This window comes from Zootoca vivipara, chromosome 4 (assembly GCF_965207765.1).
Source record: "Zootoca vivipara chromosome 4, rZooViv2.hap1.1, whole genome shotgun sequence".
NCBI lineage: Eukaryota > Metazoa > Chordata > Lepidosauria > Squamata > Lacertidae > Zootoca > Zootoca vivipara.
Genome location: NC_142587.1, coordinates 77,652,244 through 77,670,621, shown reverse-complemented (window position 1 = coordinate 77,670,621; position 18,378 = coordinate 77,652,244). Strand labels below are relative to the sequence as shown.

At 42.2% G+C, this 18,378-nt stretch overlaps 1 protein-coding gene across 8 annotated transcripts in view; it reads left to right on the top strand.

Annotated features, from left to right (window-relative positions):
- The window catches only part of FRY (FRY microtubule binding protein), a 194,176-nt gene that overhangs the window by 164,506 nt on the left and 11,292 nt on the right, over positions 1 to 18,378 (top strand). For all 8 annotated transcript variants that reach the window (XM_060273790.2, XM_060273787.2, XM_035115757.3 and 5 more), the window contains 7 exons: positions 154 to 228; positions 1,750 to 1,920; positions 9,944 to 10,144; positions 10,872 to 11,033; positions 13,813 to 13,979; positions 14,449 to 14,638; positions 15,990 to 16,139. In XM_060273790.2, the coding sequence (XP_060129773.2) occupies positions 154 to 228; positions 1,750 to 1,920; positions 9,944 to 10,144; positions 10,872 to 11,033; positions 13,813 to 13,979; positions 14,449 to 14,638; positions 15,990 to 16,139 (1,116 nt within the window). The remainder of the gene's footprint in view (positions 1 to 153; positions 229 to 1,749; positions 1,921 to 9,943; positions 10,145 to 10,871; positions 11,034 to 13,812; positions 13,980 to 14,448; positions 14,639 to 15,989; positions 16,140 to 18,378) is intronic.

Here is an 18,378-nt window from a genome sequence, read left to right as displayed (position 1 = left end):
CTATAATTAGGAGTCATCGGGAGTGGAGCTTTTAGTGTTTATTAATTGATCCCTACAGTATTTTTTTCTTCTATGATTTGAGCTCTGAAATGTGTGGCATTGCTTGAACTCTCTCTCTCTCTGTCTGTCTGTCTTCACCCTTTTGAAAAAAAGAAAAGGACAAAAGAAAAGTTAGTGCACGTTCTTACACTTTGTGGTCAAGAAGTCGGCCTGAGCAAAAACCCTTCGGTAAGTCTCATATTTCTCCTTCTAGGGCTTATTCATAAACAATTCAAAGGTACAGCTCTAAATTTTATCTTCGGTTTGCTGGCATGATGTGACCCTTCCATAATGAATGCTGATTCTCAGCCAAACACAAGTGATAGATGCGCTTGCTTAAAAACATTGTTGGTTTAGGCAAGCCTATCCATACATGTAGATGCTGATGTGTTTTAATCTCTTTTACTGTTTAACTTTAATTATTTTTATGCTTTAATTGTTTTTAAATGCTTTTATTGACCACTATAATACTTCTTGCTAGCCAGTAGAGGTTTTACCAGAATCAAGTGGTATATAAATTTTGTTAAGTAACTAAAATAAAATAATGTGTCTACCCACCAACCTACCCACTCCCCTTATCAAGAAATTATCTCTCTGACAGATTTGTTAAAATATGGCTCACTGGCTAACTCGTTCCAGAATTACTTAACTGTACATTTAGGCATTGTGACTACCTGCCTCTGACTGTTATACTTCCTGAACATTTTAGAAATTTAAGAATTCAAAGTTTAGGAGGAAACTGTATTTGATTGCTTGTATTTGATTATATGTTGTTCTTATATTCAACTAATAAAACACACACACACACACACACACACACACAGAATTCAAAGTCCATTCTGGCTGATACACATGGGAACAAAATAGGAGATAAAAGGGTAGGGTAGAAATGAAACCCTGGTTTTTGGAATTCCTTTTCGGCTAAACATACGGGTCTCAGAGTATGAGTCAGGTCTTCCTACCTAACATCTACCTAACATTCTCAGTCTGCCTGCTCACTCCCCCATCCCAAGTTTTAAAATGAACATGCTGCATTTATTTATTCATTTTTGGGGGGGGGGGTTGCCCTTACCCTCCAGTTTTTGATTTTGCCCTTTCCTCCGCTAAAACTGATGCCAATCAGTAAATGTAGAAAATCAGCTGTAAGAGGCAGTTGGAAAAACAGCTACTGCAGACAGACTTCTCTCTCTCCCACTTTCTCCCCCCCCCCCACCCTCTCTTGCATCGAAGAGTGTATGGACACAATCCATTGACAGAAAAGCACGATTAGTGCCATGGTTGTGGAATGATGCAGTTCAAACATATTTGTGAATAATAACAGCTGAAATGTAACACATCCTAATTTATCTGCATGCTTTCCCCTTGTAACAATTGAGAAGCAAAAGGGCTGGCTTACCCTTTTCCGTGCCCTTCCCGCAGTTGCATTCTGTTCCCATAAATGCATATAAATACTAAGGAAGCATCAATCTGCACCCATTAGGAGGTAGCTTGGACGTGTTCCTGCAGCTCAAAGTTGCGTCTTAGTATGAGTTTAATCTGAAGGCACCTGTCCAACATAAATAATAAAAAGGAGCCTTCTAAAAATACCCACTGAAGGAATTAGGTGTGTACAGCTTTCTGAAAAGCCCATTAGACTTTTGCTAACAAAAGATCGTCGTGGAGGAAGAGTTTGTTTTGTTTTTAATAGAAAAACCCCCTCTTGACTTTTAGGTGATTTTTTCTTCATGTGGAGATTTGGATCTGATTGAGCACCAGACGAGCCTGGTGGCTTCAGAGGACGGAGCCCGCGAGCAAGAGAACATGGATGATTCAAACAGCGAGCAGCAGTTCAGAGTCTTTAGGGATTTCGATTTCCTCGATGTGGAGCTGGAGGACGGGGAGGTATGGTACATTCTCTCTGAACGAACTTTGCTCTTACTGCAGATTAAGCCACATTTTAGCACTTCCCCAACAGTAAATAATGTCCTCTTTATATTCTAGCAAAGGCTTAGCTGAGCAACGATAAATGTTTACACAGTGAATTAGTGCGATAGCCTAACTTTCGGCAGGTTAGCACGGCCTTCCTTAAACATACACCTTTTTTTCTTCTCTTTATGCTTCTTTTAAACAAAAACAAAAACAAACCCTCAATACACACTCGAATGCATGCTACAGAAGTCTAGGGCTGCACGTTTTAGTGATTTGTACTGATACTAAGGTTTCCGTGCATTAAAATTTTAAAGATTCAGTACAGCCAAATGTCTGACATGCCCAATCATTAACAGAATGCATGCTTTGAATTTCATGAACACGCTGCACAAGAAATAGCCTTATAATCAGATGCTTTCATCAGTGCTCTCCCAAAACCTAAGCATAGGCCCGTGCATGTGTGTATATGCATATGTGATGTTTATGCAGCACTAACGCGATGAAATCCCCAGCACTTAAAAGCCCCGGTGCTGTTTTCTGCTCCACTCTATGGTGTTAGCGATTCTCATCAGCTCTCGTAGAAGAAAAACAGAAGCCCGAGGGCCTGGAATCAGGTCTTGGCAGGTAAAAGCCTGTCAGTTTGTCTTTGACCGGAGTTGCTGCGAGGGCATATTATCCAGCTTACATCATATACTTGAAGGGTATTGGAACGCCTTGGTTTTGTTTCATTTTCTTTCTTTTTTTGGTAAGGCGTTTTAGTGGTAATGCAGATCTGCTCCCTCTGGGAATAATTATATCTGTTTGACTGGAGAAAACGTCAGCATTAGGGGCTGGAGGGGGCAAGGCTGCACATCCTTTGCGCTGTGCGGAAAAGGGCGGTTAAGTGAGGAGGAGGGGAAACAGGGCCAGAAAGCAAATAGGGGCCGTTTTGGACAGGCGTTCTCATCCACGAGGGCATTCACATGCCACCCTTCCCTCTTTTCCTTACACCCAAATGATAAATTCCCCTAGAGCAGGCATAGCCAAACTTGGCCCTGCAGCTGTTTTGGGACTACAATTCCCATCATCTCTGACCACTGGTCCTGTTAGCTAGGGGTGATGGGAGTTGTAGTCCCAAAACAGCTGGGGGGGGCAAGTTTGGCCATGCCTGCTGGCCTAAAGCAGGCATCCCCAAACTGCGGCCCTCCAGATGTTGGCCTACAACTCCCATGATCCCTAGCTAACAGGACCAGTGGTCAGGGAAGGTGGGAATTGTAGTCCATATCATCTGGAGAGCCGAAGTTTGGGGATGCCTGGGCCTAGAGCATGTCCCAGGTCAACCTGTGATCTGCTGGGCAGTAGCAGCTGGCAGAATTGCTTATCTGGCTTCTTGAGGTGGAGGCCACTCTCCATAACCAAGAGCAGGAGGGCCAAGGTGGTGTGGAGGTCACTGTGGTGTCAGGGCATAGCTGCCAAGTTATCCCTTTTTTACAGGGATTTTCCCTTATGCTGAATAGGCTTCCTCGCGAGAAAAGTGAAAACTTGGCAGCTATGTGTCAGGGGCAGGTCAACAGTCATTCACACGGCTAGCTTTCTATATGTGGGGATTTGTTTATTTTAACTTTTAAAAATGCAATCCTCACCTGCAGCTTGGAGTAGAGCAGCAAGAGTGTATAGATCCCCTTTGGCCTTCCAGATATTGCTGAACAAGAACTCCCATCAGCTCCAGGAAATATGGCCAACAGGGAGGATAGGAGTTGTAGTTCAGCAACAGCTGGAGGTCCAACCTTCCTTGTGGGCTGCATTCAAATGAGTTGGAGGTGTGGGGCTGTGGCTGACTGAAGGATGAAACTCCTTAGTGCACCTTAATGAGTACAGTCAATTAGGCGGCTCAGCTGAGATACAAAATGGATACAATTGGAAAACAGCTGTATAAGCAGCAATTAAACTAGTAAATAAAGAGAGTTCAAATAAGTAGCCAGACACTCCAGAAGCAAATTCCTTCGGGGACTGAAGAATAGCAAGCTGCTGGGGAAGGTGTTGAGATAGCTCCCGTAGGCTGTCCTATATTAGCCCTTTAATAGCTCCAGTCCAGTAATTCTATTAAGATAGAGCTAGCAAACGATACGAGAAGCAACAGCATATTAGATGTCATATCAGAGGAGCACTTATTTATCATGGTACTTGCTTAAAGAGGTTGTAAGTAGGACAGCAATAGAATATATATATATAATTGAGAAATAAAGTAAATATTGTTTCTTTCAGGGGGAAGAAATCAGAAACAATTTCCACCTAGCTAATGCTATCCTAGCTTTCTTTAATATATTCTCTTTAAAACCTCTGTGACTAACTCAGTTTAGTGTGTGAGAATAGATCTGTGGTTTGCATGATTTAAAATCTGTGCTCAAACTGGTATTAAATCCATTTGTAGTGAAATCCTATGCGTGTTGACTCAGCAGTATGTTCCATTGTGGACAAAGGGGTTTGCTATGAGTAAGACTTCCCTTGCTTCCACCTGAAGAGACTCCAAAGTCCTACTTTGTCACTTTTCCAAAAGCCAGTTTTTAATAAACTTTATGAAATAGCTTTTAAAGAGGAATTGTGGATTGGTTTGTCGTACTACAGGCAAACACTGGTCGCCACAAATGAGTTGCACAAATGGAGAAATTATGGTGCTGCTGTTTGGCTCATGCAACAGGCCTCTCCTCTCCTCTCCTCTTCCCTTCAGCTTCCCACACACCCTCTAAATCTGCTCCGGGGTTCTGGGGAGCCCATTGCACAAGTAGAACCTCATGCTATAGGAATCCTAAATTATTTATTAATTTCTACGCCACCTAATGCCAAAATAAATTTCTAAGGAGTCAAAACGAGCTTCTAAGTGGTACTTAATGCAATGCATTAATATACTACGGTAATGTATTGATATAATCCATTGTACCACATTGCACAGTGCTAGAGTTTTCCATGTATGTTACATCATTCAGCCATGAAACATCTCCATGCATTTGCCCCTCTTTTCTCTTCCTTCCCTGCACATATGGTAAGAGAGTATCTGAGTTTGTCCTCTGCTTTTAAAGAATTTCTGCTTAGTGTTGCATTTGAACCAGGCATCTTGGTTTAAAGCAGGCATCCCCAAACTTCGGCCCTCCAGATGTTTTGGACTACAATTCCCATCATCCCTGACCACTGGTCCTCTTAGCTAGGGATCATGGGAGTTGTAGGCCAAAACATCTGGAGGGCCGCAGTATGGGGGTGCCTGGTTTAAAGCAAACCTTCGGTAGTTTGGAACGCGGGTGGCGCTGTGGTCTAAACCACTGAGCGTCTTGGGTTTGCCAGTCAGAAGGTTGGCAGTTCGAATCCCCGTGACGGAGTGAGCTCTCGTTGCTCGGTCCCAGCTCCTGCCAACCTAGCAGTTTCAAAGCACTTCAAAAAGTGCAAGTAGATAAATAGGTACCGCTCCGGCAGGAAGATAAACAACGTTTCCGTGCGCTGCTCTGGTTGCGCCAGAAGCGGCTTAGTCATGCGGGCCACATGACCCTGACAAACTGTCTGCAGACAAACACCAGCTCCCTCGCCCTGTAAAGTGAGATGAGTGCCACAACCCCAGAGTCATCTGCAACTGTCAGGGGTCCTTTACCTTTACCTTTTCGGTAGTTTAGTACGCCAGCTTTGTAACCCCTCGTATGGGTATATTATGAAATGCATTAGATTTGGCAGATTTGTAAGTAATGCTAATACAGTGGTACCTCGGTTTATGAACACAATTGGTTCCAGAAGTCTGTTCATAAACTGAAGCGTTCATAAACTGAAGCGAACTTTCCCATTGAAAGTAATGGAAAGTGGATTAATCTGTTCCAAACGGTCCGCGGAGTAACCATTCATAAACTGAAGCGAACTTTTCCATTGAAAGTAATGGAAAGTGGATTAATCCGTTCCAGATGGGTCCGCGAAGTACTTAAACTGAAGCGTTCATAAACTGAAACATGGGTGTAATTGGTTCCAGAAGTCTGTTCATAAACTGAAGCGTTCATAAACTGAAGCGAACTTTCCCATTAAAAGTAATGGAAAGTGAATTAATCTGTTCCAGATGGGTCCGCGGCGTTCATAAACCGAAAATTCATAAACCGAGGTGTTCATAAACCGAGGTTCCACTGTATGAGAATCCTTAAAAGTGAAACTAAATTTGGCAGAAATCTCCCCCCCCCCCAGCTACTAGGCCAAAGGAAAGGGGGGAGGAAATGTATGGGTCTGGCAATTTGCTTGGGTTTGCTGACACTCATCCATGTAGCGCCAAACTATGGTTTATTGTTTTACGTGCCCTTTCTGCAATGCTTTGTCCAGGGAGGCTTGCTTGGCGCCTTTGTTACGTACCTTTTACGTACCTTTTAAGCGCCAGGCGAAAACATTCCTCTCCTCTGAGGCCTTTGACTAATTAAATACTCTATGGCCTTTTAAATGGGGGGGGCGGGAATTGTTTTTGTTTGTTACTATGTTGTGCATTTGTGTGGGTGTGTGTTTATATAGTGTAAACAGTCCTGTGATCCTCAGGTGAAGTGTGGTGTAGAAATTTAATAAATAAATAATAAATATTGTTACTTGCAGGCATGGCCACTGTGCCTCCTAATATGGGTTTGGAATACTGCTGATTTCTTAACCATAGTTGAGTGAGCTGCAAATTGAGTGAGCTGCAGTTGCTTTTCAGCCAGTGTTTGCACATGCACTTCAGCTATTATCTGCAGTATTCACACAGCCTTGTTTGCTGCTGTAGACACAGGAGCAAGGTGGACAAAAGGAGCCGTTATACCTACTTTCTCTGCACATTTTGGTGCAGTTCTGTGGGTTATAAATAGGCCATCCCATTTCTGTGAATGCCATTTCATGCATTATTTTTATTTTATTTTATTTTGCCATAAGGCTATGCAAACGGATAAATATGATTTTTTAAAAAATACTCCCAATTTTCTCTCAAAAAATATAATGCTGTTCACCCACTAGTTTTAGGAGGAATAGCAATTACCTAGTCCATCAGGAATCTGAACGGAAATAGCAGAGGGGCTTTCCCCTTTACTTAGGTACCGTAGTTCAAACTGGGGTCTTAGTTAACTGTACAGTGTCTGAAATACCGCAGGTCCTCTCAACCGCTCTAGGTTTCACATGGGAAGTTTGAATCCCGTGATCCGTATTCAGAGTTTACATGTAGGGAACAGGCTAGCTCCAGGCTGGAACGATTGCTTTGAAGATATAAAGCCTTCAAAAGTGGCGTATATAATGGAAAAACACATTCATTCTCAACAATAACAGTATTATTAGGCAGTGCTGTAGCGTGTTTCCTGTTATTGAATCTTAACGTCTTTGCCCTGAAATGCCTTAACAAATAGCTTTTAAAACAATTAAAAACATAGAAGCAACTTTCGGCTTGACAGAAGCGTTGGCTATTTGTTTCCACCGTGCAATCCTTCATGGAAATAAGTCCCATTGAGTTCAATGGCTCTTCCTTCCAGGTAAATTGGTATAGGATTGCTGCTTCAGTGACTTCCATTTAGACCAGTAATTTAGACGCGGTAGATCTAAACTTCCTGTACATATATGGGAATTAAACAGTGTTCGGAACCGCTAATACCGTTTTTCCGTACCTTGTTTTCCAGCTTGTTCATATCATGCATAGATTAATGCTGATTAGATTGTCTATAAGAGTCACCAGATGCCACGATTCAGTATTTTTAAAATTAGGTTGTGAAATCAGCGTCGTGGTATTTTTAAGCTTCTGTAAAGTTACAAGAAGGGATACGTTTATCAGTTTGGTAGCATTCATTTAGATTGTAGGGCAAATGTCTATGAAGAGTGTGTTTGAATTAAGTATGTTTACAAATACTTTTCTTTATTTGTTTCCTATTTGTTATATCTGCTATTCAGGAACTTCAGGTAAGATAATGCTATTTGAACTCACATGTGCTAGTAGATGTAAAGCTTGTTTGTATCTTGTGATATATTCTGCTTTTTTCAGCGTGTGTGTGTGTGTAAGTGTTTGAAGGACGTACCACTTCTTGCTATGCTTTAGAAATGCTTTTTAGTTCTAAAGAACAAGGAACTGATTCAAGTGTTAAGTCTACTATAAAAACTCAAGGTGGGGTTCACAGATCTCACCCACAGTGAGATCCATGAAATCAAAAATATCATTGGTGAAATAAGAAAATTTATTATTTTACTTATTCAATTTATATTCTGCCTTGCCTCCCATAGGAGCCTAGGGTGAATGGGAGTCGCCTGTTCATCTGCTTTTCCCATTCTTTGCCATCTTTGAACCTTGACTAGGTTCTAAGTGACATATCATTGTAGTTAGGTTTTTTAATTTTTTTTTTAAAAAAAAACATACTGTATGTATGGATATATGTACAAGTGTTTATTCCAGCTATTTGTGCAAAAAAAAAGTTAAAATTATATATAGAATCATAGAATTGCATAGCTTGAAGCTTGCTGAATAAAACCGAGGTATTTAATGGTAATGCTTAAGAGATCCTGCCAGCTTAAATCTCTGTGCCAATTCCAGACATTTAACAGGAATAGAGAGAGGCTGCAATTCTGCTTTGCATGCAGAAGGTTCCCAGGTCCATTCCCCCAAATTTCCAGGTAGTGCTGAGAGCGTCCCCTGTCACTTACACACGTTTAACATGTGCACGTTCAGCTTTACACACACGGCAAATATAAAAAAATTAATAAATAGAAAGGGGGTGAGCGTCCAGGGAAAGTAACTTTGGCAATCCCACCTGACGGGTTTGTACCATATCCGATTTTGGCTTTAGGTGCCATCTCTGGAACGTAACCTACCTCCCCACCAAAGATAAGTTGCGGGCTTACCGCATTCCATTACTCCAATGTTTAAATGCTCAAATAAGTAAAAGGTTTACATTTGAGCAAATGCAATTATGGTAAAAGCCAAATTTCTCCTCTCCAAACATGCCTGAGGAATTGGAGTTTGTGACGGAAGTCATAGTTAATCTGCTTACCAGCCCCCATCTTTACTGAAACATTAAAATTTGGGTTTGTACATTTGTTTCAGTGCTACCTGCCAATATCTTAAATGTTGCTTTATTAGTAAGTATATTACTGGCAAAAATGTCCCACAAATTCTCATGCTTCATTTCCAGAATCAGGCATGTCTCAGTGGCTGAGGCTGCAATCCTAAACATGCTTATGAAAGAGTAAGCTCCACTGAACATAGTGGAACTTACTTCTGAGAAAACAAGTATAGGATTGTGCTGTAAAACCTAAACTAGGAATAAAACAGAGCATGTCTTTGTTTTTCTTTTTTTTAAAAAAAACTAATGTCAAAAATAAAATGGTTTAATTAAAAAAAAATGTACCTATGAAATCAATGTCTAATCTGTAAAGCAAAAGCGGGATTAAAACCAAAAGGCTCTGCTGATTTGACACCTTGCATTGTGCATGCTAAATTGAAAGTGTTAGCTCTGCCTTCACTCTGCACTTGAGTATTGTGTTCATGTGTGTCGTACAGAAAACCTGGAATATTTTGCCTGAGGTTTGCTACTGTGCTCTTTTCATAAACACATAATGCATAAAATAGCAATCGATGAAAACAATTTTGCTGCTGTTCCAACAGTTTGCGATAATTTCAGTGGACAGAAATGCTGCCCAGCGGATGGTGCCATTTACTTTTAAATGGGGGTGTGGCTGCCCCATGGCGCTCAAAGTGCACCTACCCATTGAAGATCAAAAGTTGACATGCAGGCGGCTTTTTGGGTGGTGAAGAAGGGATTTGTTGACCGCAATGTTGTTAGCTTTAGGAATTGCTATAGCTTCATCTTTCTGGATTATTCATATTTATGGATTATTATTATTATTCCTATATTGCTAATTTATATGAAAAATAATTTTGAAGCTAAAATCTTTAAATCCTTACTGACCTTATGAGATGTTGCTAAATAAAGCTTTTTGGGGTGGGTGTGGGTGGGTGGAGATCTGTTGTGGCAGAGAAAACAAACCAATGCTGTGATTGCAGGGTGAAAGCATGGACAATTTCAACTGGGGAGTACGCAGGCGTTCTCTTGATAGTCTGGACAAGTGTGATATGCAGCTTCTGGAAGAAAGCCAGCTTTCAGGAAGTACACCCAGCCTAAACAAAATAAACCATGAAGATTCGGATGAGTCATCGGAGGAGGAAGACCTAACAACAAGTCAAATTCTAGAACAGTCGCAACTAGTAAGTAGTTAAATTATAGGCTGCTGGAAGATACATTATATATATATCCATGATTCTTACATTTAAACTGATTGCTAGCAACACAGAAAGGGTGAGACCTTACATAGGTAAGTACATTCTTCTTAATTTTCTTTTCATAGTTGGCAAACATAAAAAGATTCAGGCAGCAATTCAGGAGTAAGTTCCATTGGATCCAGTTGAGCCTACTTCTCAGTAGACATATATAGGATTGCACTGTTAGAGGCAATTTCTGCCTACAAAAAATATCAAATATGATAAGTGGGTCTTTATTCCATTTGTTACTATATGTCACATTCAATTAAATGGCCCCCTGGAACTCTCTCCCCCCCCCCCATTTGATAATGTGACTTCTGTTTTCCGTAAAACATCAAAAAGGAAGGAAAGCAATAACCTGGAATAGGCTTTTTAAAACAGATTTTAGTATACACAGAAACCTTAATGGAATTAATAAAAATAACAAGCTTAAACTGTTTAGTGATCACTAGTGGAGAATATTACATTATTTTCAATATTATTATTTAGAGGCTCTTCATAGAAAAATTGTGTCATTTGTTGGGCACAATCCACACCAAGTTTTTTTTTGCGCAAACGCCACTGAAAATGAGCAATGCAAGAGTTTGTGAAGTTCCCGTTTCATTTCAGTGCCGCTGCTTCAGGAGGAATTCCATCATGCCTTTAGCCTTAGCCTTGTTCCTTATTTTAACAGATCATGACACTTTCCCCTTCTGAAGACACAAACCACATTGACTCTCTTTCCACACCATGTGAAGCATCTTCAACAGCTCCGCCTCCTTTCAGTTCAAGAACTTCCAGTTTTAATGCTTCTTTGCCTGAAATGAATAATCTCCAGGTCTCTGAAGGCTCAAAGGTGAATGAATTTTATCTAAGCAATTTTATTAAAATAGAGGGAGTAGTGGTTCAGGATATGGTGTTTGTCTGTTAAAACATCCAATTTTATCGCTTTACATCAGATTGTACACTTTGATTCGGCATGTCCAGCTATAATTAGTGTCGATTTAAATGTACAAGTTTCTCAGCCTTCAGAATTGCCAGCATCACCCTTCCACCAACTTTAATACAGCAGTACCAAAAAAAAAAAGTCCAGTGGGTGGAAGCATGAATTCCGTTCCCTGCCCTGCCCCCCCCACCCCCGCAAAAAATGTGGGCGCTGTATTGTGCAGCCGCCTGCCTTGGGCTCCATTCTTGCCTCTTTGGTCTACTTTCAGAATGCTGATTACAGTAATGCACTGAGTTTGGTAAATAAAAGAATGTAAATGCTGTTCTGTGTAGCTGCCTGAAATGAAGCATGCCGGGGACACAGTTATCAAAGGTTGGTAAAAGTTTAATAGAAATGCCATGTATTTGTTTCTGTAGCTTGCTTTTTTAGAAAATGCTTCTATTTGAGAAATGTTGACAGAGCTTGCAAGTCAAACTAGAGTCAGACAGAACCCTGCCGTGTTAAATAAGTGCTTTGTATGGGACATTATGACCATTGCGCCAGTGAAGTGTCAACACTATTGCTTGATGCTGCAGGCATGTCATGATGCCACAGAGTTAGGGGGGGGGAAGCAGGAACAAAAAATGGGTGGGGCTATGGGAGAAAGCACCCGTTGCTGCACATGAAGTGTAACCCAGCAGCAATGGCAGTAGAAATTGTCTCAGAGAAGCAGGTAGTTAGGTTTTGCTACATTCCGCTAAGTTTGATTTTCACTGTATGCAAAAAGCATTTCACTCTTTAAGTTTTGTCTTGCATTGGGGTTGTTCAGACAGGATCCAAGGGCCATGTGGCGACTTCCATATGTATAGTGGAGTTTCTGGAGTCTGATACTGAAAGGAAACTCGGGTTGTCCTGCAGTACATCTCAACGGGCTGTGGTTGGGAGAGCAGAACCCAATGAACATCTGAGGAAACTGGTCACATCCATGCCATGCATTTAAAACACATGGTCGTCATCCCCCGAGAATCCTGGGAACTATACCCCCTCCTACACAGAGCTGCAGTTCCGAGCACTGATAACAACTACAGTTCCCATGATTCTTTGGGGAAAGCCATGTGCATCTAGGATTGAGGAAGTGCTGTGCTGGACTCTGTAGTGGTCTCTAGTACATAAGGGGAGGGCAGGGAACCCACAGCCCTCAATATACTCGCCCAAGGAACCAGGAAACCACATGACCTCCAGCTTGGCTCAGGTCCCTTATCCTGTTGTCTTTTCCTCTCTCACACGCACACACATCCCCATGAGCAAATGCAGATTGACCAGGCTAGAAGTCCATATCTGGTGACAAAGCACCTGACTTACCTTAGTCTCCCTTCCTGTAGTTTTACTCAAGAATTGGGGAAACACGTGCCCTGGTTTGGGACCCAATTGATAACTATACAACTGCCCCTATACAACCCTGCCTGGCTTTTGCTAGGGCCAGGCTTAGGGTTCTCCTTAGAGAGCCGATTCCTGGGTCCAGTAATGATGCTGATAACAACCAGGAAGTGGCCATAAAGATGAATTGTTAAATGGTCCTGCTGACCCAAAACTCCCTGTAGATCTCAATGACCATCTAAAATTCAGATATATGCCTTAGATTTTCAGTTTATTCCTAGGGGGTTACCATGCCACCAGATGCAAATATAGGCTAATGTTCTTGGGAACGCAAACAAGAGTATGTGTCCTACTGAAGGTCCAGCCAACTGCTATGCAGATTGACACTAAACCACACCAACAGGGATAAAGAATTCTGTAGTCTTAGAGACCACAGAAAGAACCATTCATAATAAACATACATTGGTCTCTAATTTGAGTATTCTTAGCTTAATCTTCTGATCCATTTATTCACTTCTCTGGGGTGGGTAGGATATTTTTACCTGGGATCTGTTCTCAGTGAGAGCCAGTGTGGTGTAGTGTTTAAGAGCGGTAGACTTGTAATCTGGTGAACCGGGTTCAGGTCCCTGGTCCCCCACATGCAGCTGCTGGGTGACCTTGGACTAGTCACACTTCTCTGAAGTCTCTCAGCCTCACTCACCTCACAGAGTGTTTGTTGTGGGGTAGGAAGGGAAAGGAGAATGTTAGCCGCTTTGAGACTCCTTAGGGTAGTGATAAAACGGGATATCAAATCCAAACTACTCCTCCTCCTCCTCCTCCTCCTCCCCTCCTCCTCCTCCTCCTCCTCCTCCTCCTCCTCCTCCTCCTCCTCCTCCTCCTCCTCCTCCTCCTCCTTCTTCTTCTTCTTCTTCTTCTTCTTCTTCTTCTTCTTCTTCTTCTTCTTCTTCTTCTTCTTCCTCTTCCTGAATACCATATGAAGAGGAAATATAATCTGAACAGGGTCTCCGGGGTAGCAAAGAACTAAGTAACAAGACCCTCATCTTGTGCACAAGGTGTATAAAACAAACAAATGGAACTTCTCTTAAGCTTTCAGTGGAAAGTGACGAGAGATATTTATTGGGTGTACCTGTTGTAATACATTTGGTATTTCCTGTACTTTTTGTTTTGGTAGGTTATGGTAATGATAGTTCTTTGTTGTTTGTGATGTGTTTTACTGCACATAGCTTGTTTAAAATGTTATTGTAGTTTTAAAATTATTGTTACCCTTTCTTGGATCATGAAAGTGATGAAGGGCAGGATAGCAATAAATGGTAACCAATTCAATCCCCCCCAGACTGAAGGTGCCCAAGAAGAGGAAGATACCTCTGTACAGGAAGATGATCTCTCCGGCTCTACAAATGAACTCCCTGCAGCTTTTGAATACAGCGACAGCTTTAGCCTAGATATGACAGAGACTGAAGAAAAAGGTGACCGGTTGATGGATCAATATGCACTTACCAGGTATGTATGTATTTTATTATTTTAACTTTTTATATCCTGCTTTTTAAAAAAATAAAATGAAGGGGTTAAATAAAAATAATAATAAATTCCATAAAACACAGTTCAAATGACTAAAATCAATTTCTTAACAATAAAACCAAGAGCAGCAAGATAAAGCAATTCTGGTTAAATATATGGAGCCAGTGCTTTAACCTATAAGGTTATGCCTATGTGACATTGAACAGGAAATTCTCAGCACAGAAAACATGCAGTTACATGGGAGTCCTGAATTTGAGGATAGGGTCAAATCAGGTCATCAGATCCTTTACACTCTGTCCGCATTAAGAGGGCATAGGCATGGGCACAAAACGGCATTTAGCTTAACTGTCCTTTTTATTTATTTACTTTTAAGTTTATTATTTGGAAATATAACAACAGTAGCGTAGCCTCGCTATCGGCTCTTAACCTAGAATTTGTGGCTTTCTTTCAGTTTTGGAGAAGGCGACAGGAATGTCTCGCCTCCTCCGTCTCCCTTCTTTTCTGCTATCCTGGCTGCATTTCAACCAGCTGCATGTGATGATGCAGAAGAAGCTTGGCGTAGCCATATGAACCAGCTCATGTGTGACTCGGATGGCTCCTGTGCAGTATATACATTTCATGTGTTCTCCTCCCTGTTTAAGGTATACGAAAAGTGTTCTAGAATCCCACACGGTTGACATTTTGTTGAAATCCACAATACGTTTCTTAAACTTTGCAGGTGTCGATAAACCCAGACCCTGATTATTTTCCACAGCCCATCAACGTTTATTTTCCAGATCTTGCTGTGTGCCATCAAGCAGAAGTATAATGAGAGTTAATTATTATTGCAGTGGGTTTGATGGTAGGTAGACATTGGTCCAAGGAGGCACACTTGGTAAGGTAAAAAAGGGAAGGTGGCCCATTATGCTGGGTTGCAGGTACTTTGTTTTGGATTAAGGAGGATTAAAATTGCCGTCCCTGAGTTATCTCCTCCCCTCTTAACCCCAATTTGTGCTCTTCTTTCTTTACTGAGCCATCAAGGTACCTGTCCCAATGAATCTATGCCTGAATGTTTCTGGTGTAGGGTTATAGATATAAGTGCAACTTTGCCATTGCAGCCCACGGATTCCAGTGTAGGGTTTTTTAATTGCTTTGTTAAGTAGGAGAGGCATCAGAAAGGTTTAGTGATAAGGCAATCACTTTTTCCTTTTAGCTATTCTGCTGTGTGATGTAAGCTGCTTTTTTTCTGGGTGGTACTGGCACACCATGATGCTACTGCTTTGATACCCATGTTCCCACGACAGTTTTCAAGATAAGAGTGAGGATGTTATCGAATGTTTCCAGTTTCTCAGACGCTCTAAATAAAACCATAGTATGTTTTGGTTACTAAATGGCTTGAGCAGTCCTTAAAAGTAACTCTGTGCTTTACAGCAGAAAACTGTTTAGAAACCATTTAGAAAGCTATTTACAGAAATCTCTCTATCAGCTAGGGAAGCAGGAAGAGAGTCTTGGTGTGCAATCGTTTCCAGATGCAGTTCAGTATGTTGGAACACTCTCAAGCGGCCCGGGCACCCTTGCCAAGCAGTTCTGGCCAGAGGGGAAAACAAACACAAAGAAGCCTCTCTCATGATTTCCCCTCCTGTAAACTTGGCATCAGAACACTCATTACATTGTTTGATAGACCACTTGACATTGAGTATTAACAAAACAATGCCCAGAATGGGCAGAGAAGTCTCATGTTGGTTGTTACTAGTGACAAAACAGAATGAGCCCATGCTGTACACAGGTTCGGTCTAACAAGAAGGGAGTGAAGGGGAATTACAAAACAAGCAAGCAAGAAAGCAGGACAGAGAGCTACAGATTGTGTGTGTGTGTGTGTGTGTGTGTTCATGTTCCCCTCTGAGGAACACATAAAGAATGAATGCAGTAGTTGTGTATACCAAATTAAAATGTGCATTAAGTTCTATCATTAAGTCCAGTAGCAAATGTGTTATGCATACTTTTGCTTTATAGAATATTCAGAAAAGATTCTGCTTTCTAACTTGCGATGCCGCCAGCTATCTTGGTGACAATTTGCGAGGAATAGGCTCAAAGTTTGTGAGCTCATCACAGATGTTGACATCATGTTCAGAATGCCCTACCCTTTTTGTAGATGCTGAAACAGTGAGTATTTTTTGCATGACTAGCCACATTGAATTGCCATTCATAAAATTATCAGAGTGGTGAAGACTCAGAAGCTGATTATATCTTTTCTTGATAGACATGTCTGGAAACAAGTATTGAGGCGAGACATTAGGTCAGTGATGGGCAACCTTTTGAGCTTGGTGTGCCAAAATTCGCCAAAAATCCGAGCATAACTCGGGTGGTGTGTCACTTCGAGAAAAAAACCATAATTCCGCGATATTTATAGTTTAAATAACAAAAATGTATAATTGTAATATATACAGTGGTGCCTCGCTAGATGAATGCCCCGTAAGACAAATTTTTCGCTTAATGAATAGGTTATGCGATCGGAGGTTGCCTCGCAGGACGACGAGGTTTTCTATGGCCACCACGTCGTCTTGCGAAGCGTAGCCATAAAAACCTCCATCACAAAACCTAGCGAAAGGGGCATTTGTCTAGCGAAAGGGGAACCAGCTATAGCAAGGGAAGAAGGCAAAGGAAGATCAGCTGAGAGGCGCGCACAGCCGGCATGGGGCACAGCTTTGGAGACCTCCGAAGCTGCGCCCCATGCCAGGGAAGGCAGGCGGGTGGCGGGAGAAGCTCTTCTCCCGCCGCTGCATCTCGCCGCACACGGCCAGCATGGGGCGTAGCTTCGGAGACCTCCAAAGCTGCACCCTATGCCGGGGAAGGCAGGCGGGGGCGGCGAGGAGAAGAGCTTCCCCCGCCGCTGCCTCTCGCCACAAACGGCCGGCATGGGGCGCAGCTTCGGACACCTCTGAAGCTGCGGCCAATGCCGGGGAAGGTAGGCGGGAGGCGGCGGCAGGAGAAGCTCTTCTCCCGCCGCTGCCTCTCGCTGGCATGGGGCACAGCTTTGGAGGTCTCCGAAGCTGCGCCCCATGCCGGGAAAGGCAGGCGAGGCGGCGGCCCCGAGAACAGAGCTTCTCTCTGCCGCCTCGCACACAGCCGGCATCGGACAGGGCTTCGGAGACCTTCTCCGAAGCCCTGTCGCATGCCGCCGCCAGTCGCCCAGAGCCCATAGGAACTCATTGATTAAGTTTAAATGCATTCCTATGGGAAACTGGGACTCGCTAGACGAAAAATTCGTTACACAAATTGACCCATGGAACGAATTAATTTCGTCTAGCGAGGCACCACTGTAACTGTATTTAATAAACCAAAAACTAATTATTTAACCAAACCAAACCAAAAAACCCTTATTTATCACAAAATGCCCAGAGTTGTTGAGCCTTTTAGGGGGAGCTGCTGACCAAAGTATTGGAGGTTTTTGGAGGGCGAGCAAAAGTTGCTTTGCTTTTTGGGGGTGGATGCCCCAAAGCTGCTGCGCTTTTTGGGGGGGAAGAGCACAGAAATAAATGACAAATAATACCTTCGCTGGAACTAACACGCAGCACCGACATAGTCTGCCAAAGCGCCAAAAAAACCAGCACAGAACGGATTAAAAAATGAATACTGTTACACCCAATCATCGTCTGCCAAAGCGCCAGAAAAAACAGCACAGAAAGGGTTAAAAAACCAATCTCTGGCTACCAGCAACAAAAAACAAGAAAAAAGGATCGGGTTTTAACAGCGGGGACAAGGAGAACAAATGGGGGGGGGTTCAACAACAGCAGCGTGAATGGGCCGATGGGGCGCGTGCCAGCAGTGAGAGCTCTGCATGTCACGTCTGACATGCGTGTCATAGGTTCGCCATCACTGCATTAGGTACTTGTTACATTCTAAAGAACTGCTGCAGCTCTTCTTCATCACGCTGGGTAGTTATAGATTAGGAGAGTCTGTAAATAGACACTGCTCATAACTAAGTTATGAGTTGCAGAATTCTTTCATTAACCAAAATTAAACCAAAGCAGGTTTCTATACCTCATAATTTTGAAGACAGACTTGAAAGCATTTGGGCAACGTTTAGTAAAATGTCGAAAGCTGGGGTTTGGTAGCTGTTTATGAAAGGGTTGCCATTGCTGTAAATAGCTATTTATGCCTCGCCATGATCAGCAGAAGCACAATGCTTAAAAATAAGCAAATACATTAAAATATATTTAATTTGAATAATTTGTACACAAAATTATGCTTTTCGTGCCTCCACTGTTGGTTTATCCAAGGAAATATGCCTTTTTATGATAGCATAATATGATCTCTTAAGGCATAATAATACAGTAGCTTCAACAATCATCTCCCATATGTTCAGTCATTAAGTAGTACAACCCAGGCCTTGCAAATGTCT